The sequence below is a fragment of the Siniperca chuatsi genome, linkage group LG11, assembly GCF_020085105.1.
Source record: "Siniperca chuatsi isolate FFG_IHB_CAS linkage group LG11, ASM2008510v1, whole genome shotgun sequence".
Lineage (NCBI taxonomy): Eukaryota > Metazoa > Chordata > Actinopteri > Centrarchiformes > Sinipercidae > Siniperca > Siniperca chuatsi.
The window spans coordinates 7,886,821-7,909,200 of record NC_058052.1 but is presented as its reverse complement, the minus strand read 5'-3'; the positions used below and the strand labels follow the sequence as shown (position 1 = coordinate 7,909,200).

At 41.2% G+C, this 22,380-nt stretch overlaps 1 protein-coding gene and 1 long non-coding RNA gene across 13 annotated transcripts; one reads left to right on the top strand and one right to left on the bottom strand.

The window, feature by feature from the left end:
* The first annotated feature begins 120 nt into the window (after nucleotides 1-120).
* Nucleotides 121-20,927, top strand: ikzf1 (IKAROS family zinc finger 1 (Ikaros)). 11 transcript variants are annotated; one of them, XM_044215255.1, is made up of 8 exons: nucleotides 121-1,211; nucleotides 7,242-7,295; nucleotides 7,465-7,578; nucleotides 14,339-14,608; nucleotides 16,231-16,398; nucleotides 17,929-18,054; nucleotides 18,641-18,775; nucleotides 19,328-20,927. In XM_044215255.1, exons 2-8 carry the CDS (start codon nucleotides 7,256-7,258, stop codon nucleotides 20,035-20,037), a joined length of 1,563 nt encoding a protein of 520 aa, XP_044071190.1. In that variant the 5' UTR covers nucleotides 121-1,211; nucleotides 7,242-7,255; the 3' UTR covers nucleotides 20,038-20,927. The 11 variants fall into 11 exon arrangements, with proteins under 11 accessions (XP_044071190.1, XP_044071186.1, XP_044071185.1 ...); XM_044215251.1 differs by lacking the exon at nucleotides 121-1,211 and adding an exon at nucleotides 2,405-2,741 and having other exon boundaries at nucleotides 18,644-18,745; XM_044215250.1 differs by lacking the exon at nucleotides 121-1,211 and adding an exon at nucleotides 2,405-2,741 and having other exon boundaries at nucleotides 18,641-18,745.
* On the bottom strand, nucleotides 2,411-7,226 carry LOC122884831. 2 transcript variants are annotated; one of them, XR_006379986.1, is made up of 3 exons: nucleotides 5,114-7,226; nucleotides 4,104-4,188; nucleotides 2,411-2,546 (listed from the first exon to the last, which is right to left on the bottom strand). It is a non-coding gene; the product is annotated as an uncharacterized LOC122884831 (long non-coding RNA). The 2 variants fall into 2 exon arrangements; XR_006379985.1 differs by having other exon boundaries at nucleotides 4,104-4,184.
* Nucleotides 20,928-22,380: the final 1,453 nt, after the last annotated feature.

The window sequence follows — 22,380 nt, the reverse complement described above, 5'->3', positions numbered from 1 at the left end:
ATTTTTACTCATCGCCTCTCCATAAAAAGGCTAAATGTCAAGCATGCCTGACTCCTTCTAGTGACACGTCTATTCCAGCAGATAATTACCATAAGGAAATAGATGCTTTAGTGTGCAGAGGGGAATTTAATTTACTCTGACATCCTCACAGCATAATGCATTCCTAAAGAAAGAGTTTTTCAGTTTGCAATTGACTTTTTAGATAAATTGGACTATTTAATGTGATTATCAGTCTTGAACGTCTTTGACTTATTAAGGTGTTGAAACCAATTAAGGGTTACATGCTGCTCATGCTTCCAAATGTGAAACAGTGAATACTGCTTAAAGATCCATGAAATAAGAACCAGCCAGAGCCTATTGTTCGCCAGTCGACCGGCTACATTGCCTGATGATGTTTTGAGACTTGCCAGGTAATGATATTAATTACAGCAACACGGCTTGCTTCAGGTTGTGGATTAACCCGAAGGAGCGGAGGGTTATGTTTAGTTTGATTTGCAGCCGTGGATTACAGCCCGTACAAATATCCTAGTATAATCTTAAATGCTGCAGAATTAACTAATCTTATAAATTGTATGCATTTCCACGTGACCAATTACAATTTACACGTTTTGTAGAAGTCAGATGTTAGGATGATGATCCGCATCTCAGTCAGCGTTGAGCAACTTCTTTAAAACCTTGGCTTTATCATTGTCCTTACAGTATTTTGCCTCTCAGGCCTACAGTGAGTGAAGCTGCTGTGTCACTGGGACGGGACAGTATCTCTGGGTCATGGAAGACCACAGTCATGATTGGACACCTCTGCGCTCGCTGATAGCGCCGAGTCACATTTCAGTCCCAGCATTCCGTCCGTGTGGCCTCAGGAGTCGCTCATCCTGCAGCTACTTCAGACTGCGTGCGTCCAAATGCTGCAGCTTCCGACCTTAGAGACAAAAAGCAGCGCCGGCCGTGAGGCTTTGAGGAAGTCAGCGAGCGTTGCTGCAATCCGTATTAAGGCCATGAAGACACAGCAGGCCACAGTGCTCCTGCCCAAAGTTCCTCCTTTTGCAACCAACTGCCTGAATGTTGTGCTTCTTAGGAGATAACGGCAGCCTCCCACGAAAGGTGACTCAGCAATCCAGCACACAGCCTCTTCTGAGATAAGAGCGCCCTGCGGGGCCGGAGGACAGTGGGATACTGGGAAAAACTGTCACGAGCAGAGAACACAGTGGAAGGTAAATTCACAGACAATAAGCACCACTTATTCTGGGGAATTGAGTATAAACTCCTGTAACTTAATCAGCTGTGAATGTGTATAGGGGAGGAGAAAAAAAACTTTGAGTAAATCAGTAATTTGAAATACAGTAATTACAGCAAAGATCCACTCCACCAGATATTCGCATGAGACAGTGACAGGACATAAGTGAAAATGAGAGGCGAGTTATTTTAGCCAAACCAGAGGTGTAGTTCATTATTTATTAAGCATTTCCATCAATATTAATCCACAATTTAAATGTATTTTGATTATTTCAGACTCTACATAGGCACCCATCACTCTGTGACTTTAACTACACGACTGGACTGGCAGTATAAGAAAATTGGAAAGAAGTTATTAAACATTTTAAAAGGGTCCGTATAGAGATACGTGGCCGCTGCTGTGCTGAAGTTCAGTGCACTGTCCATATGTTCATACTATCAGCATGAATGATGGCAGAAGGGAGGGAGATGATTGCACCCTACCCAGATATACGTGCTGTAGACAGTGTGGTGACGGTTTACTAATTTACATTCTAAGTTGTGTGTCTCAGTTTCAAGTCACTTCCAAGCTATTTTGAATTCAGATGATTGCCTTTGGAGCAAAATTTCTACTGTTAAAGTTAGGAAGAGTCTCATAGAACTCATACAGATGGAAGCATCTGAAACTAAAATATCTCTGATGGGTTTGGACTCAGAGCCAGTGGCATGGTGTTGGTTTGTAGACTCCTGCAAACAAAACCTTGAAAGGGAAACCCACATTTCAGTGAATATAATGCATATCTGCATGATGATCTTCTGCAGGACTGAGTCAGTAATTCAGCGAGGATGCACTCAGTGTACATGCATCTTAAAACAGAAAGTAAAGTGTCAAATGTTGAAAAAAGGAAACAGTTTGCTCAGGTTCAGACATAATCCGGATTCTGGACATTTGCTGATGTGATGAGGTGGGACAAGAGGCTTTGACACTAAGGGGACAATCACTGTAGAGAAAGAGCAAAGTCAAATGGATGAAACATTAAAGAGAAAAAAAAACTCATTATATGGGGAAAGAAAACAGTTGTGTTAATTTCATGGACTGCTTCAGCGTACCAGAACAGGTGACAGAAGGGGAGCTGTCCAATATGCAAGTAAGAACCCCGGCTTCCTCAGTGAGAATGAAATAAATAAACAATGAATGGTCCACTCTCCTCGCGCGCCTCATCCCATCTCATGCATGGCTGCCAGTAATGGTCTACTGGGTGTCAGCTTTTATTGGCACGGCACAAAGCAAGTGCCAAGGGCTCGGTGGCTCGACTCCCCGCTGCAGACTCGGCCTGTGGATAAAAGCAAGCAAAATGCCCCAGTCGAGCTCAGAGACATAGTCATGTTGGGCTGGAACGAGGAAGTGCAGTGGAGAGGGGAGGGACTCAGGGCGCAGCTCCATGGGGCCGCCGCGGCGCTGCGACCTTCTGCACATGGAGCCGGGGAGAGTTGGAAGAACTTCATACTGCAAACTCAAGGAATAGCAGGTAAAGTGACTTCCACCGCGATTTTCAGCTCGACACGAATCTCAAAGCCTAGGTCAAGACCTCTAAATTGTGCTCGCTTCTACTCAAGATTTTTAGGAGACATTTGCACCCGACAGGAAAAGACTCCTTATAGTTTCGGTGCAGGTGCGCCGCAGCATCAGATCCCGTTTGGTGCGCGTTATTCTCTGCTGGTACAGGACATGTAACGGATTAATAAACCAGAGTACCTTTTAAAGAAAAATATATCCATTTTCCCGCGTCATTTGTCACTAAATAGCCAGCAATTTAATGGAAATAGTGGAATGTTCCCTATTTTCCACGTGTCTTTTTCTTTTGGGAACATAAGGATAAATTATTTCATAATCACCTAGATTTATATAAAAATACTAATCTGATTTCTAAGATTTCCTACTAATTATCAGCGCATTTCGTTATCATTTTAAACTGTTTGATACGTTTTTACACTCCTGTTATAGCACCTGTTGCGACAGATGTGCGCACTCAGTAAACTTCCCTCTGTATCTGAAGTTTTATAAAATATTAAAATACACATTTTCAGGGGGAAAAAACCTTTTGATTAAGGCGCAAATGTGTCGGGGCCAAACACTAAACCGTAGGCTGTGAAAATATTTTAGCGCTGCTTAAACAGGAAATCAGTACGCACACAAGAACGCTGTATCTAATGTTTCATATAAGTTAATAATCGATAAATCTGATAACTTCGCATACCGTTAAGCTTTGTATTCACCTGTTCGAACCACAGTCTCAGTTAGTTGTTAAACGTCTGTGTGAAGGGAAGAACAAAAACACATATGTAGGCAGGACTGATGAAACTTTTTATACTGCTGACACTGAGGTGGAAAGTTGGTCATCAACGCCCAGACCAAAAAACAGAAAGATTCGCTCTCAAACTGTTGAGGAAATAAAGTGTTTCATCTTTTTAACACGTTGCAAAACCTAAAGTTTCCGGTTGTAGAAGTTGAGCCTCTGCAAAAAATATTTTATGCCCCATAGGCTTTTGATCAAATTAAGAATTAATTCAGCCATTCATAATTGCATCTCTCAGGTCGTTTTGTTGCCATTAGTCTGTTCTAATCTTAAACCGTGAGAGAGCATCTTCATTTTATGCAATCTTTAATTGTTTTTAGCAAGTATCAATGCATTTGAAGTTTACTTTCCAGTAATATGTTATTTCTCTATGAGTTTGGAACATTTAAGGGACGTTAATAATTCTGTAAATACACTTAAATCAGACCAAAACGCAAATATTCAACAGAAACTGACACTTGGCAAAAGCAGTAGAAAAATAAGCTTGATTTCAGTTGTTAGATCTGTTTAAAACTTGGAAAGGGACCCCAATACCTGCACAAATAGGACTTTTTCATAGCTCGGTTGGAAAGAGAAGTGCTGAAAGTGCTGCAAATCTGTCTGCAGATACATCATCTTTCTTGTCAGTAGAAACAGAAGAAGGGGGTTGCAGAGGAAGGCAGACAGTTATTAAAATGATTGTACTGTCTGAATAGCAGAGTAGTGAAGTGTGTCAGATGCAAATGAAGGAAACTTCTCCTCAGCGCACCTTTACTCTCCCCTCACCCCCTCGATAGGCTCCCAGAACACATCCGCTAACACTATCTACCCACTTACACCCATACATTTCATGAATTACTGATGAGAATCTCCATGTGCATATGAACAAAGGTGACCATGCACCATATTGCTTGGCAGTGTAGGATAATCTCTTCTCCTAATGGTAAGATAAGAAGGTGCCCACAGCTTCATTACTTCTCATCAAGCCCACAAGTGTGAACATTTTTAATTCAGATATTTTCATTAATCATCAGTAAGTCTGCTTAGTGGCTGTCTAAAGTGGAAACTTTTAGCAGAGTGTGTGAGTCTAAATAATTTGAATTGTGATTCATATTGTTTGTGCATGTATTCAGAGTGAGGTTAACATTAATGTGCGATGAAACTGGATTTATATAGTGATGATAGTTTTTAAATAGTGATGTATTTAAATGCTATAACATGTTTTATTGCAGCCAAAAAAATCGAATTATCATTAGCAGAAACATTAAAAAATATTTAACACGAGCCTCCTTGGCCTTAAATCACACTTTTATTTTGTTTTTTAATGTTAAATCATTCCATTAAAGGTAGATTTAAAAAAAATCAAATTATGCCATACTGTTGGAATATTATATAAAAAATATTTTTATGAATTTTAATGACATGAAACTTAATTTAATTCAAACTGAAACACTCAAGAAATGTCTTTTTTGGTGACGTCTATTTTGACGAGTGTTGCTTCATGTATTCCAGAATTTACTGTTAATTTTAAATGTGTGTTATGTATCTTGATTATACATACACACCAGTGTCTAAGCTTCCTCCTGGGTATCCAAACTTTGCTGGTGTGGTCCTCAGTATCTGTTAACGGTTTCGTTGTTTCTCATCTCCACCCTGCTCCCTGGTGTAGCTTTTGCACCTCACTATGAGCAGACGCCTCTAACCCCCACCCCCCAACACACCGCCACCATCCACCAAACACACACACATACATAGGAGGAGGACCGAGAATTCTGTCAACCCACAAGCCTCTTCCTGCCTCTCCTCACTTGACGTACTCAGACCAAAACTTTTCCAGCCCCCCCCTGCGCTATGTGTCAGAAGTCTTTTCTGTGACTTCTATTTCACTGGCTGAAAGATTCCACCTGCCCCCATTTCACACACACACACACACACACACACACACACACACACACACACACACACACACACACCCTTGTTACAACCAGGACATGAGCAATAAGGGGAAATAATAATGCTATTTCAGAATTTCAGTTATGGTTTGATAAAATAAATGAGAAAAAAGTTCAGATTATGGTTAGTTGTATGAAAACGTTTTAATTGCACAGCACCTGCTCTTATCAAAAGTACGTTTTCAAAGTAGGACTATAAACTTTGGCAAAGGAAAGTTAAGGCACAGTATGTAAAAATTGCAGCACAACTAAAATCAGTATGGGAAAAGTTTTTAAAATAGTAACAACAAACATGTTGAAAATAAAAACAGCATGAAAATAGTGTCACTTTGTGCTCAAACAAAATAACTACTTCCTGAATATTCTAATTGCACCTTACTTTCCACATGCCTATGCAAGTGGGTTGTGGCTGAATGTAGGAACTCTCTTTTTTATTTCTGTCACCAACACATCCGTGTTTCCCCTCGCACCATCTGCCCAGAAAAAAAGGGCACATGAGAATATACCCCCCTCTGCCCCCGACCTCCAAACTCCAGATGCTGAAGAACGGCGCTGCAGAGTCGTCGCTGCAGAGTCGTCGCTCAGCAGAGTAACACGCAATACCCCGTGTTGTGCCGAACAAATCATCTGCACCAGTGACCTTTGCCCCCTCCTCCCTCCCGCCCCCTCCTCCTCTCACACTTGCATCCTGGGCGTCTTTAGCTCCTGACTTGACTCCGCAGAATACTGTGCGTTGCGACAGAGTGGCCCGGTCGCTTCCCACTATTTGTTCCAAATGTGTGGAGCCATCTGTCAGTAAAACAGGAAGGCCTAGGTTCCCCTTCTCCCTTGGGCTCATTTCGCTATTTTCGGGAGCTTCACTTCTCCCTGAGTGGCTGCTTGGACTGGGCAGCGGCCCCACGAAGGGCTTCTTGAAGTGGCGGAGCTGGGGCTGAGGCTGTCGGGCCCATCTGCTGCAGGCTTGAGGGCCATCCATTATTAATGGGGCCACGAGCACTGGTGACTCCTCAGATATTCAGCCCTGGCCGGAGGATCACTTCTAAAACATAAATAAAGAGAACTTCTCTGTCCCTCGGCCTGCTTTTCTGTCTCCTTTTCTCTGCACCTTCCTGTTGCTTTCGCTCTTCTGACTTCTTGCCCTTTCATTGCTATTTACTTCTCTGCCTCTATAGCTATCTCGCTGCTTTTCTGTCTTCTTCTCGCTCTTACTCTCCCTCTCTTTGTTTCTCATTGTGGCTTGCATGCGTCTGTGCTCAGGCTGCGGGCTCAGCGATGCATGCTCAGTAAATTAGAGAGAACATGAGCGCCGATCAGCTGGCCACGACAAACACCCGCATCCTCGTGACCTGGGGCCAGTTAATTTTCTGCTTAATTTTGCGGCAGTCAGTTTGCATTTTTGGATGATTACGTGGCAGGAAATTAACAATAAATAACAAATGTGGTCTGAAAGCCCATTCCCAGCAGCCCCGCGCAACCAGCGGGCCCCATCACCCGGAGCCAAGCCACTCTCCCAGCTCAGTCTCTCTGTCAGACTTGTAATGAAAATGTCTGTAATTCTTTGTAATGTAATGTGGGGGACAGTGGTGTGTCTGCAGCTGTGACAAGAGTGATCTCGCTGAGGTGACAAAGTCACGCAGAGAAGTCCGCCCTTTACTCCACTCTAGCTTTTTATAATGTTGTTTCTTCAGCCAGCACTTGATTAAACTTACACACATCTACATCTCTATCTCTCTCCCATTAGAGTACTTGCACCGCATGGAGACAGAGGAGGCCCAGGAAATGGCCCAGATGCCAGGTAAAAGACTACCTACTGCATGATTGAGCCGTAGAGTGCAAAAGGTAGATACAATAGGCTCACAAACAGGCTCTTACACCACCCAGAGGTAATTTTGCTTCTCCTGAATGAGACGCGTCGAGTGGTTGCGTTGTGAGTGATGGGTGTTTGTTGGTGTGTGTCTCCCCAGGCAGGGAGAGCCCCCCTGCCAACGATGCGTCAGAGGAGGCAGAGGAGCCCATGGCCGTTCCTGAGGACCTGTCAGCCAGCTCCACCCACCAGCAGAACAACAGAGGGGACAAAGGTACGAGGCAACATCTCACCAAACGCACCCACAGCCAGTCAGAACATCACTGATGCTTGTGTAAATTAAGAATAAATGAATCTAAGTGTGTGATTGCTACGTTAAGTTGAGTGTATCCCATGAAGCAGCAATCAAAATGAGTCAAAACCACTGCAGTGCCTTTCCCAACAGTAATGTATTCATTCCCAAAGTATCCAAATCAGAGTAAAACGGTTAAATGAAAGTAATGTCAGTATCAAAAGCACAACATATATATATAAAAAGCATTAAAATGTTTTCATAACTTAATCCCATGCACATCCTGGGAGATGTTTGCCATTCCAAATCCCTTGGAAAAATTCATTTAAAGCTGCAAAGAGACACATTTAGGTCATTGGCAGAAAAGGTACAACCCCCCTCCCCCAAAAAAAACCTTTGATCCATGGCATGTCATTAATAAGCAGAATCTTAAGGAATAGCTAATGTGGCCTTGATTTGAGTTTGTGAACATCAAGCCAGGGAATATCATGGTGAAAATAAGGATGAAGCGTGCTAGGGGGATTCACATCGGTGGTGTATATTCAAGTCTCCTAACATGGGTGGTTTGTGAAAAAAACAGGAAATGTTCAAGGTGGAATCATTATCGGTCTTTAATAGCTCATTGGTTTTACATGACATCAAACATAACATAAATCAGACATAATATAGAGTTTTTATAGGATAAATGATTCGTAGGATATAATTATTTAGCTTATTATTAGAGTTTATTCATGACATTTATAGCTTGTTAACACTTCCAAGCACATTAATGAATGCACTCAGATGAGATGAATCCACATGAGGGCCATTGTTATTTATTGATTTAATTTATTAAATCTTTACCAGTCACAAATATAGGAGATATAGGAGATACAGTTATAAAGAATCAGACAAGTTTGAGGACATTTTTCAGACAGTTAAAGATGCGAAATGTGCAAAAGAGGTGCAATTCAGGAACACGAAAATGTTGGTTATGTATTTTGTTTTCAGCATTACTTCATGGCAAAAACCAAGCATGACAGCTGACCATCCTATCAGTGTTTTTCCACTTATCCAGATAACGGCAAAGATTAGCGGCACACAGTCAAAAATAAAAAGTGAGAGGAAACTGAAATAGGATGTGTAAGAGTTTCCTAAGAAGAACTTGCCATCAGACAGTTTCAACACTCCTGGAGATAAAGGGTTCAGGAACAGGGCCAAGCTCAGAAAGATCAGCGGATGACTACACCACATAGGTCACACACCTGCACACACACACTTACGCTTACTCACAAAGGCTCCCTGTTTGACTTACCAACTGTTGAGCTGTAAGGTGCCTAGCTCAACACAGGCAGGAGTCATGGAACACTTGTGAACAAGTGCCGTGATGGCAACAAAACAATTAAAACATGTTAAATTGAGTTAGGGAGCGTTTGTAGAGCCACGTTTTATACGACATGTGTACAAAAAAATGGGAAATAGTCAGAAAGTAGGTGATTTAAACGTTTGACTTTCATCGGTGGCATGTAAAGAGAGTAAAGAGGGCGCAGCTGGTGGCTTGGATGTATGACTTTATGTACTCTGTGTGAGTTTCTGTTCATTCCCTGTACAGTATGATCACTTCGCATGTGTCTATATAGGGACAGAGAGAAAGAGCCTAAAGAGAGAAAGAAGGGAAGTGCAAGTATCTGGTACATACTATGCATCGCTGCCTCTGTGATAAAAGCCAGAATGAGTTATAATTATCACCCAGGATCATGTGCTGCTCAGTTCTCTGTAATGAAAAAAGGCAAAAAGCAAGGGGACTATATGTGGGACATGGAACCTCAAAGTATCGAAAGCTCAAAACCTCAAAACCCAGGTTGTTTCCTGTTGCAAATAAGTCTTTGCAGCCTGGGATCGTCATTGTTGCTGCGGATTCACAATGCTGCAATTCGCACATATATGACTCTAAGCATAAGGGAGGTTTATAGGTCTAAGTGAACCCTATTTTGTCGTCCATATTATTCCGGCACATTGTTTTTTAAATTGTCACAGAAATTCAAACAAAATTAATTTTATTGTCTTCTGTGGCTTAAACTGAAAATAAGCATGGAGACGTATTTAGTTAAAGTTACAAGCCGGTAAGATGACCTTCTCAACATCCAAGCGAAATTATTTCTCTTTCACTTTCAGTGATTCAGACGGAGCCATTGTTATTTCAGAGACATGAGACTAAGCGGGAGACTGAGCTGTCTAGTTCCCGAAAATATGGAGGCGAGTTTTTTTTGTGTGTGAAGGGGGAAAGCAGGCAGTTTTTGGTGTTCCTGCAAGTTGTGTTGAGTGTGTTACTGGCGTGGTTTAACACATGTGGTTCCACTATCTTGCACACAGGGTTATTTTCAGGCAGTGAGAGCAGCACAAGTCAGTAACAGGAACCTCCAGCAGGCTCCCTGTGTTTCCACGCTGCAGAACTAACGCACTTGCTAAGTTGCTTCCTATCTGCTATCGACCTCTGTTAATATAGATTATTGATTATTTCTTCTTTTTATGCCAAAAATGCTTCTTTTACACTAATGCAATAGCTTTGTCACTTCACTCAGTATTCAGTAGTCATTGTTTCATTCTCTGCTACTGTATGTGTTACCCCTTTATCTGTAAGCGGAGGATTAGATCCACATCAGGTTATAACCATTTTATTGCGACCTGTGTTGTTTGCCTACAATGTGATCTGACACTTGCTTCCCAAAACATGCAAATCAGGATGTGTGACCATGACAAACATGTTATAAAGTAAAAGGCCTTCTTCCTACTCCCAATTCAGTCACAACTTCCCCATATCCATGAGAAGTGCGGCAGCCCAGCGTTCATGGTTCCCTTCTGTCTGCTTTAGCCGACTGATAACCTGAGAGCAGATAAGCAAAAATGTTTTTTAGAGCATTGTTCCAGCAATTCTGAAAAAAAGTGAGAATATACAAAATGCCTTATGTACAGTACACAGTATACATTTAAATTGAAGTGTTATTCCTGGATCAGTGGCTACATTTCCATATGCAGAAAAATGCCTCTTTTGCCAATACTGAGCAAGGCAATAGTCTAATTGAAATTTTACAACTCCCCATTGACATTAGAAAAGTACTTCAGTCAACCTCTGATTATCAGGAATTGGAGGTTTTGTGGCTAAAACCATAAATTAAATTAGGAGGGTTGAAGTGGTGTAGCCACTTATTGAGTTTGCTTTCAAGCTCTGTGATATGCAAATGGAACAAACTTGATCACTTGCCCCAAAAAATCCCAGCTTATTTTTTTGTCATCATCAAAGTACTTATGCCTGACTGAAAAACCTTGGTGGTTAAGTGAGAAAGTCACATGTTTTGCAACACGTGCATCGTAAAGTCTCCAAAAAAGATGATTTAAATGATAATTCTCTTTAACCCTCGAAAACACAGTGAGTAGGACAGCTGCACCACTTGACTGCACTTCACAAAATGTAACAGAAGGTTTAAACAAGTCAGTGATTCCTTAACGTAATGGATAAATGGTTAAAATAGTTAGCTTAAAGAAATGGATAAACAGTTGAAATAGTTAGCTTAAAGGTATAATATGTAACTTTTCCGCATTAAAATGTCTAAAAACGACTAGACCTATGTTATATATTTTATTGAGTTGTGTATTTACATTATCCCAAATGTTTTCAACAATTTTCAAACCCACAGAAATCCATACATTTAATCAAGGTAACGGTGTGTTTCATTTGGGCGCCTGTCAATGGCGTCATGCGTCAGCATCTGCCAGAATCTGTCATAAAGGGACTTTTTATCCGGTTTACATACACTTTTTAGATCTTGGTCATTTTTAACTATATATTTTAATGGCATGAAGGATTTTAGTCAGAGGTCTGGATCTTAAGTTATCAGAGAAACAAGCTGAGCAAACGTTAGCGCCAGCTTGGCTCGCAGCCCCTCCGGGACGTCCTGTGTCTGCCGAACAACGTCGGAAAAACACTGATTTTTTACGCGAAAATGCTTTATTCAGTGTTTTTTAACCACTTTTAATCACCTGGTCCATTTGTTTTGGAGAGGAGGAGACCTTTGCGGATAATTCGGCTCCTGGTAAAACACTCCTGCACGATGAACAACAAAGGAATCCCAGCCGGGAGAAGCTGACTGCATTGACGACAGTGGTGGTGAAGATAACAATTGTTATCTTCACGACATCATCAAACTACGTCTTTTGTTATTGTTTTGATGTGAAAGACCCCTAGCAGCAGAAATGATAAACTGTGCATTTAAAGTAATGGATAAATGGTTAGAATAGTTATATAAAATTAATGGATAAATGGTTAAGACAGTTAGCTGAAAGTAATGAATAAACGGTTGAAACTCCTAAGTGAAACTAAAAGCATAATGGCAAAAATAGTGTCAGATGTTTTCAAATAATTTCAATTTTATTTATATAGCGCCAATTCATAACAGAAGACCGTACTCTTTATAATATTATTTACAGAGACCCAACAAGGTCTGTGTTAACATATACTTACATGCATCGTTATCCTCCGTTGCATTGTAATTACATTTTGGATGCACATGTGGTATGTTTAGTAACTAATTCATACACAGTTCTGTACCATAACTCATCATCAGCTTTTGCACTTTAATAGAATTTAAGCACCATTTTGTTTTTAGAAACAGTGAAGCCTTTCCTTTCCTTTGCGTGCACGGCTGGTGTCTCTCTTATCACATCTGCTCAGCAAAAAGACAAGACGGGTTTCTCCAAAACATTTTAACAGTCGAACAGATGAGCAGATTGTTTGTCATGCAACAGCAAATTTAAAATAAATGCTGTGTGGAGATGGACGATCAGATTATGTGACTGATCGGGAAAGCGATCATAAACATCTCATGATCCTACACTGTTAGTTCTCAAATTTCGCTCCACCTCCTGCTCTCTTTGGGAAACATTCTGTATGTTCCCTTGGTGACTTTCGGTGAAAACAGGACTCCTGCAAAAAAAAAAAGTTGTTTCAGTGTTTCAGTTACAGGCTGTTTTACAATTCCTTTCCCGTGCTTCCCTTTCTGTCACTTCTCCATAATTCTTGGTATTTCAGTTAGACAGGCCCTCTTTCTGAAGCTTCCCCTTTTCCATAGATTCCTATATTTCATGATTTCCACTTCTTCCTCTTCAGTTGTACAAACAGAGGTAGAGGCATGGGGAAATCAGGCTGTCACTGTGACATGCAAACCACAGGCTGGTAGCTGTGGGACTTGCATGATCTGTCAGTTCTCTTAAATGTTTCTAAACTTCTCTGGTGGGAAAAGAAGGAGCTGGTAGTTCAACACAGAGGACACTTCCCTTTTCTGATCACTTTGGGAAGACCAGACATCAAATAGAGACTTTCTAATTGTTCCACAAGTAAGAGCTGTGTTTATCAAACATGCAGCATTTACAGTACTTTCTGTACTCTAAAAAGCTTGCAATCTTAGGAATTAGACTGATTAAGACCCCTCTAAATGGCGAAAAGGCCAAATGTGAGTGTGTTTTCTGTGTTCCTGTGTGTGTTCATCGTACTCTGTTGTTCTGACAGACACCGCTGTCGTCCCTAGTTTCACACTGCTTCCTGTGTCTCTGTTTCCTGTTTATCTTGCTGTCATTTTTTTTCACCAAAGTGTGATGGTGTGAGATGATCTGTGTGTTTCTTCATCTCATCGCTGACATCCTCAAATAGTAGACATGATATCCACCTGTCTATCCTTATGCAATATACCATGCTGCTTTGAAAACAAAAAGCAGTAGAGTCTACAGTTTAAACGAGTGGGCCGTGGGTTGATCTTGTCTGATGTTTGTTGACTTTTCTGAGACTGAATTCACGAAAATGCCTGAAAATCAAGGGAAGTTTTTGAAGTTTTAATGCAGCATCCCGGTAAACATGAAAATGTTGTTGTGCACTAAAGCAGGTTTGTCATTTTGATGCCATTGTTCCCCTAGTTATATTATAGTGCAGTTGCAGTGCATACATACTACCTGAGGACAGGGGAATGAACAGAACCATATTGACTACAATAACATACTGAAGGAATCCAAATAAAGCCAGGCCATATTAAAGTTCTGTTTAATGGATGTGGGAGACCCAGTTTAAGTTCTTCAACATAGTCTTTATAAAATGAGTATGTCATTTATTTGAACAAGTAACTAAAATAATGTAACACATACTATGATGTTTATCATAAAATTGTGCTGGTGAGATAAGAAAAACAAGTTTATCAAAGCATCTCACAAAATAAAAGGCCAAACAATAAGACAAAGACGAATTTAACAATGACAACTGGTCAGGTAAATTATGAAATAAGTATAAAATTAACCATTAAATTAAAGAGATTAAGAACAACACTAAATAAAAATAATAACAGAATAAAACAGTTTTTACTCAGAATGAAGAAAAGTCACACCAAACAAAATGAAAAAGAGGCTCATCTATAAGGTAAAATTAATTCAGTTTTAGAAATGATCAGCTAGGTAAAATGACCAAACTATTAGACTTTCATTCATTCAGTGAGGACAGTCAAATAGGTTCACAAAATCGTTTCACTTTCCTATTATGAAGCCTTTCAGACCAGAACAAAGGCAACTTTAAGGCTACGTCACAATGTTACAATAAGCAGCTCTACCTATTCTCATATCATAGTATTAATATCACACTGATAAATTGCCCATCTTTAGCATATAACATCATGAAAGAACCATGCTCGTATTCTAAACCGTGGCCCCCCCTTGCCCTCTTTTCCAGCCTGTAACATTAAAGTTGAGGCTCGCAGTGATGAGGAGAATGGGCTGGCCTGTGACATGAATGGCGTGGAGGAGGAGGAGTGCGCGGAAGACTTGCGCGTGATCGATGCCTCGGGGGCCAAGGTGAACGGCTCACAGCCGAGCCTCGAAGCCAAGGCCTTCTCCTCGGCCGGCGGTATCCGGCTGCCCAACGGGAAGCTCAAGTGCGATATCTGTGGGATAGTTTGCATTGGCCCCAATGTGTTGATGGTGCACAAGCGAAGCCACACTGGTAAGCCAACTGCAATACTTCTTGCCCTTCCTTTGCACCCATGTTCACTGTTAGTATGAGAGGATGGATGAGGGGTAGAAAGGAATCTGCTGTGGCTCCCCTCCATGTTTAGAGCATTTCTTTACTTTAAATGGCAAAAATGAAAGTCTCAGAGTAGTTGTCTCCTTCTATTTTTTGGCATTAACACAAGCAGCATCACAGTGTATGTACTGTAGCTTTGTGTCTTCTTTGCCTATACACAAACATTACTGATAGAGTCTTAGAAACAAACTTTAGAGCCTGTTCTTATGTTTGCAGTCGCCCTTCATACTCAGTAGTGGTTGTAATGGCATCCTTGCGTTTGGCTGCATGCATGTAGACCTTCCTATCGTGCGTGAAATAGGCTTTGAGCATACCATTAGCATTCATTATTGTTCATCTAAATGACTCTGAATTACCACATACAAGTAACAAGCAAACAGTAACTGATCAAATTATTGTGCGATAAAGTAGCAGAGACGAACTTGGTCCGAAAAAACATGCCCTCAGTTGAGAAACAGGATATCTGCTGCAATTAAATGGAATCTCTATGAAGTGACAATTATCTGGCTATTAAAAGTTTTTCAAATTTCAAAATTGATATTCTATTGTAATGAAGCCAAACCAGTGGTGGGGAACATTTTTGAAAAAGGCACTTAACTGTCAAGCTTTAGAAACTAATGAAACTCAAAATGGAAGAAAGGAACACTAGACTAATGTAAATGCAAAAGAAAGTACAATAAAAGATATAATGAAGTGCCTCCTATTTAAATAGAAAATATTCTGTGGTGAGTCTTTGCTCCTGAAATGCATTTTTAATGAATTTCCTTTTTTATATATTTTTGCTGCTTCAGTGGTGACTCTTATTTTATGGGGGGCCTTTGAAAAAAAAAAAAGCCATATTAAAACGTTCTCACAGAATGCCACAACACTCGGAGAGGCTGGATATTGGTTTATTCCAGAAGCGCTGATCAGGAAGACTGGCTCTCAACACAAAGTGTTTCCTTCGCTTTATTCAAATGAGGCTGAATTTGCATTGTGATGTGCCGCTCTTATTTTAGAGACGAAGAAGAGGAAAAAATGAGATTTTCAGATCAAATTGACCTAGGCAATGGTGCATTACGGAACTGGCAGGCTGAGTCTGAAAGGCTCTTGTTCGATCAGAGCGCCAGAAGTCGGTGGGGCAGGGGGAGCATGGAGAGATGGAGTGTCACTCTGCTGCAAACCCTCCCACAGGCTGCTAGGCTGCTGGATCGCTCTCTGCCCCGGAGACGCTCCATCATCCGGCTTGTTCTGGCGCTCGGGATGCTTGTAGTGTAGTGACCCCGCATTCCCACAGCAGCAACACGCTTTTTCATCCACATAGAAAAGACAAAGACTTTGTGCTTTTATTGTTGTCAGTGGAGGGATCAAACATAATGAGATTAGGGAGAGTAGGGCAATCAAGAAAAACATTAAAAATCATGAACTGCTTGGTAGGGTACATAAAAAACATATAATTGGGTTTCAGTGAAACATACAAGTTATTCTTTTTTATGTTCTTTTTCTGTGTGTTTTGTCAGCCTCTTTACAGTAATGTGCGTCTGTTGTGTTCTTGTCCTCAGGAGAACGCCCTTTCCAGTGCAGCCAGTGCGGTGCCTCTTTCACCCAGAAGGGCAACCTGCTGCGTCACATCAAGCTCCATTCAGGGGAGAAACCCTTCAAGTGTCACCTGTGCAGCTACGCCTGTCGCAGGAGGGACGCCCTCACCGGCCATTTACGCACCCACTCGGGTGAGTTTGCAAAGCTCAAACACACGAAAACTGCTGCACTCATGGTAATTCTAGGGCCACTGTGTAGAAGCCTTTACAGCATGCATGACATGTAAGGGGAAGTTGACAGGGTGTAGATATGGTGTCACTTTTTTGCAAGTGCTTTGCAGAAGTATGTGTTAATGAAATGCTGGGTGTAAACAATACACTCACAAAGCCTGCTCTGAATAGTTTTAACAGTGAAGGGATAACCTGCAAAATGATTTTTGCACACCAGTGTCAATTTAAATCAGTTTGCACGTTTAACTGCCTTAACTAACAACTCACTCTGTGAGTGACAAAAATTAAAGCGAGCATTATGATCACCGTGATGGGTTACCCATCAGAAGCACTTTACAAGTTGATATGCATAGACACTGAAATGAATTAAATGAAAAGCAAAGGCTGCGTGGATGGTAGAGCATTGCAATCAAAAAGCTTACGAACTAGGGTGGCCTATGCTTAAAGGATAAGACTGGAATCATTTAATATTCTTTTTACTGTCATCAAATCCCATGAAAAGCTTAAAACCAACAATGTGTTACTCCATCTGTCAGGACTTTCCTACTATGTTTGTGACACTCAGCTCCAAGCTTATTTATTTCTCCTGAAGGCATTAAAAAGTCACAAATATATAATTTCATTAAAAAAAAGGCTGAACAGTTTCCTAAATCAGCAGGGCACTGTAGTGTTTTTGTAGTTATTCAAACTGGAGTAAATCGTGCATTTGTTGGGGACTACTTTTAGCCGTGGATTAATACACATTTGGTGCATTAGTAAATATTTATAGCAGCAGGACTTTAGGATTGACTATATACCAAAAATAATAAGAATTTTCTATAGTTTTTGGTCTCAGTAGAGGCCATAATTTTAGAAATACTGAGGTCATGAGGCCAGGTCCTCCCAGGGCTCCCTCCTCCCCCTCCAAAAGTTCTGACCAGACAACATAAGATATATTTTTTTACTATTTGTATTTTCACTATTTTAGTTATTCAACTGTTCATTTATATTTTCAATAGATTATATTCAGCAACTCTGGGTCTATTATTGTTTAGTTTAAAAGCCTTTTCTACAAGGCCAGGAATAAGCTTCTGGTGGGGAAATAGTCAATCCCTTATTTCATTTTTTTTTTCTGGCATAAAAGTAGTTAAATGTAAATCAAGCCTATACAGGAATCAGCTTATAAAATACCCTCCATGAATAACTTATTATTTGTAAAATGTAAACTCCTCCAAGTTGATCCCGAATTCCCCCCAAAAAATACAGAGGACACGACCTCAGTGACCTCAGCAGAAGTCCCAACCATGCTCATGCCACACCAAGAAATGTAAAGTGATCTACTTGTGAAGTTTTTGCACTGGACTTTCCAAAGATCCCCCTGTCGATCAAACAGTGCAGGCATTACTGCCAGGCCTTTTCCTTTAGCATTTTAATATCAGCTATCACATAAAATATTGCACTGCTCTGTTCACTGACATAATGTTGTTGCTTTTTTTATTTTTTTTTTTGCAGTTGGAAAACCCCACAAGTGTGCTTACTGTGGGCGGAGTTACAAGCAGCGCAGCTCTCTCGAGGAGCACAAGGAGCGGTGTCACAACTACCTCCAGTGCATGGGGCTGCAGAGCAGCATCTACACAGGTTGGTGCCTCATGAGAACGCGCACTTCACTTTTACCCAAATCTGATGACCTACTTTACCCAGAGTGCAGGACCCGCTATGCATGCAACAGCAGTTTACCATGCTGATAATGTCGCTGTTACTAAATGCTCCAACAGGTCAGGTTAAATTACTGTCATTTCCATTTCAGTGTAGGTTCATGCAGAAGTTATTTAGCTATTCAAAATAACTGCAGGGCTAATTAAGTCCATTTAATCATGTTGTCAGTATAAAGTTCTGTATTTGTCCATATGTACTCAGCAGTCATAAACTGAATGGACACACTATAACATTCTTGAGATACTTAATGCGCAGGGTGCTGTAAACCTCTCCACTGAATCCTAGAAACACATCTACACCTCATCTGTGAGCATGAACAAATACTATATTTATAAACCAAGTGCTTCATATGTGTCAGAATAGTCCGCTCTGTGCTCTGTGAGAAAAATACCATCAGACTAGAACTTACCATCATGTGTTATCAGGCGCCAGTTCATCACTTTAAACAGGACAAACTCAAATTACTCTCAAATAACTCTGAAATCTACTTTTCTGTCTTGCTTTCCAGTAGTAAAGGAAGAAAGCAACCAGAATGAGCAGAGGGAAGACTTAAGCCAGACGGGATCTGACAGAGCCTTGGTGCTAGACAGACTAGCTAATAATGTAGCTAAACGTAAGAGCACTATGCCACAGAAGTTTGTGGGTAAGGGCTAAAATCTGCTTCCTTTGTGTAAATACAATGTCGCTGTATGTACTGTTGCTGAAATATAAGTGTAACTGCTGCACCTATGAAGGCTGCATAGGTGAAGCTGCAATGTGTTTTGTGTTAATTAGTTTAGAATTTTTCTTGGCTCTGCAGAATGCACGCAGTGTAACAGAAAAGAGTCTATTTTTGCAATTAAGCCTGATCAGGAATTTAATTTGTTTAGTTGCTGTTAGACTATGTTTCAATATTTAGTGTTAGTGTTTAACCCTGTATATTAATTTTACATTAAGATGATGATAATCTTCATAACAAAAGAGGGAGAAAATCTAATATTAAGAGGCTGAGGGAAATGCTAGTATCAGACTAGAACTACCAATAAGCAGACCACGAGATCAGAAAAAACAATAACAGTGGGTCATTTTCAAACTCAGCTAGAGAGGAACAGGCTCAGTATTAAGATGGTGAAATCACAGGACGTAGGTGAAAGTTCAAGTGTGTCAGTAAAGTATAACCTTCACATTGCTCTTCTGTCTCTCTCTGGCCCCTCAGGTGACAAACGGCTGTCAGACCTCTCCTACGACGGAGGAGCAGGTGAGCTGATTCAGCCCAACGTCATCGACCAGGCCATCAACAGCGCCATCAGCTACCTGGGGGCAGAGTCGCTCCGGCCTCTGGTCCAGACCTCCCCGGCCTCCTCTACCGATGTGGGCCTCGGCTCCATGTACCCCCTTCACAAGCAAGCTCCCGAGGGCCACACGGGGACGGGCCACAGCCTGTCAGCCAAAGACAGTGCAGCTGAGAACCTGCTGCTGCTCTCCAACTCCAAGTCTGCCTCCAGCGAGAAGGACGGCTCGCCCAGCCACAGCGGCCAGGACTCCACAGACACCGAGAGCAACAATGAGGATCGTCCAGGCGGGACGGCCCCCGGCCTCATCTACCTGACCAACCACATCACCTCGGGGGTGAGGAACGGCGTGCTCCCTCTGGTGAAGGAGGAGCAGCAGAGGCAGTACGAGGCCATCCGGGCCAGCATGGAGATGGCCTCCGAGGGCTTCAAGGTGGTGACGGCAGACGGGGAGCAGGTGAGGGCGTACCGGTGCGAACACTGCCGCGTTCTCTTCCTGGACCACGTCATGTACACCATTCACATGGGCTGCCATGGCTTCAGAGACCCCTTCGAGTGCAACCTCTGCGGTCACCGGAGTCAAGACCGATATGAGTTCTCCTCTCACATAACGCGAGGGGAGCATCGTTACTGAGCCCCCGTCGACCAGAGAACAACACACACTTTCACACAAACAAACCATCTGGAAAACATGCCATACACACTCATTGGCATGCACCTGAAATAAATGCATAGAAATACAAAATGTAAAATACACTGTCTGAAAGTTGTGTTTTTTATACAAAGTATGCATGTTTGTTGAACACAGATAAATGTATATTAAAAAAACATTTATTTTCATTTCAAATACCATGCTGAAAAGGTTCATGTAATGTTCAGTGAAGACAACACAACACAGCTGTTACTGTGCCACATCCTACATAGGTTTTAAATCATGTATTTACAGTGTACAGCATTTCCAATGTTTCTTTTCTTTTGGAAAACCAGGCGGCAACTTTTTTCTAGATTTTCACATTATATTTACAAATCTTTGTACTGAAGCATCTGGAATGTCAATAAAAGATTCTATTATGCAGTTGTTTTCAGTGCAGGAAAACCCATTTTACTATTGGTATTAAATACAATCAGTAGAAACTTAACAATCAATGTAGATAACCCCACATTTCCTTCCAAAGTTTCAACATGTTCCTGTATTTGTAACAACCTACATATTATTTATATCACATTTACACACGCCTTTCTGTTTTTGTATTTATTACGGTGATCGATGTTTGTCTGTAGAGTAGTTAATAAAAGCTGCATCTCTTTCTGTCTAATTGTACTATATGTGTTTGAGGTAAAAACATGACTGCTGCTGGAAGCTGTTTTCAGTTGGATCGGAAGAAAATGTTTTCCTGGCCTTTTCTTTTATACCTGATGGCAAAGAATTGTTTCACTCACAAAATGAAAATGAGCCATTTGAGGTTTGAAGAAGCTTTATGCTTGCAAAATATCAATAAAGGATATTTTATATATGCTCAAAAAGTGGGGAAGTGGGTTTTTTTTCCCAGTGAATGAGTATAGCAATAAGGAGAAAACAGAATTTATTCTTGAAGATATAGTTTTATGAATAGAGACCTGTAACTACTAGGGATCATCTTTATATTTATATTTATTTATTCATATGGATATTTTATGGCAAATGCATATGTTTTTTATAGGATAGTATTTCTTTACTGCACTATATTAAGCATGTGTCAAAGAATGTGGAATTGTCTATATTAAATTGTTAAATAGTCAAAACTATTAAAAAGTCTACCATAAATTAGGTCCAGCTCAGGAAAATGATTCCCGGAGTTAATGCAAAGTTTCTTTGCCTTCCTAAGAAATATGGAGATTTCATTTCACACTCTCGAACCTTCTGAAATAATTAAGTTTAGATGTCATTCAAGATGCTGCTCACTGCTGCCTGTCAAGGAAGAGCCAAAAAAAGAGTGAATGACTGGCATTTGAGAACAAATTAGAAGAACACTGCACACACTGAAACAGCATTTACAGTGAGAGGTGAATAAATAAACACTTCTTCACATGCTGTACAATTACCATGTGTGGCTGCAAAGTATAGTCTCGATTTAGCAAAAAAGCTAACTTCCTTCAAATATTGATCTTTACTTCAGTGTTTTTGTAGTTATAAACCATAACGTCTATAATTTCCAGCTAAAAGCATTGTCTCGTATTATCTTATAATTCACAAGGATGCCAAACAGACAGAGAATACAAGGCTAACACATCACAGTGGCATTTGTCTGCTCAGAGACCTTGTGTTAAAATTGTGACATCAAGGGAGTACTGGTAGCATAAGCAGCACACACAAAAGGGTGGTTATGAGTGTGGAGACCCTCCATTCACACACACACACACCAGCATGTTGACATGTGCTGTGTCCAGGACCTGAAGAGTCCCGCTGGTCTTCAGAGGAGCGGCAGCAGAAGAGAGCAGGGACAGAGAGGATCAGGCACTGGAGCAGAAGGCAGGGGCCGGGGCTCAGAGGGCTAGGCCTGTCTGGAGGCTCAGCCGAGGCCGACAGAGGAGCTCGGCGGCATTGTGCGGCAACAGCCTCGTCCAGATGGCTGCTGTGTGATTTAGCAGAAACGGGAAGCAGCTGTGGCCAGCGCTGAGCCCCCCCTCCCCACGCTTGACTGGGACCCAACAGGGGAGGGAGGGCATTTGCATGAGAGGGATAATCTGGCCAACCAACTCTGGCCCTGCCAGAATCCCAAATCTCACTTCCCCTTTCAGCCAGCTGACTGAAATACTCCTTTAAGAATCAAATTTAACCACTTCCAATTGTGCTGTTAACAGGATCCAACAAGCCGTTAGTACTTTACATGACTGTGTCCCATTAATGGACAGCCATAACAGAATAGTCGCTGGAAAACTTGAATTTGGTCACTGTTTCAACTAGTGTTTCTCAACATGAGGGGCCGACTGCACAATT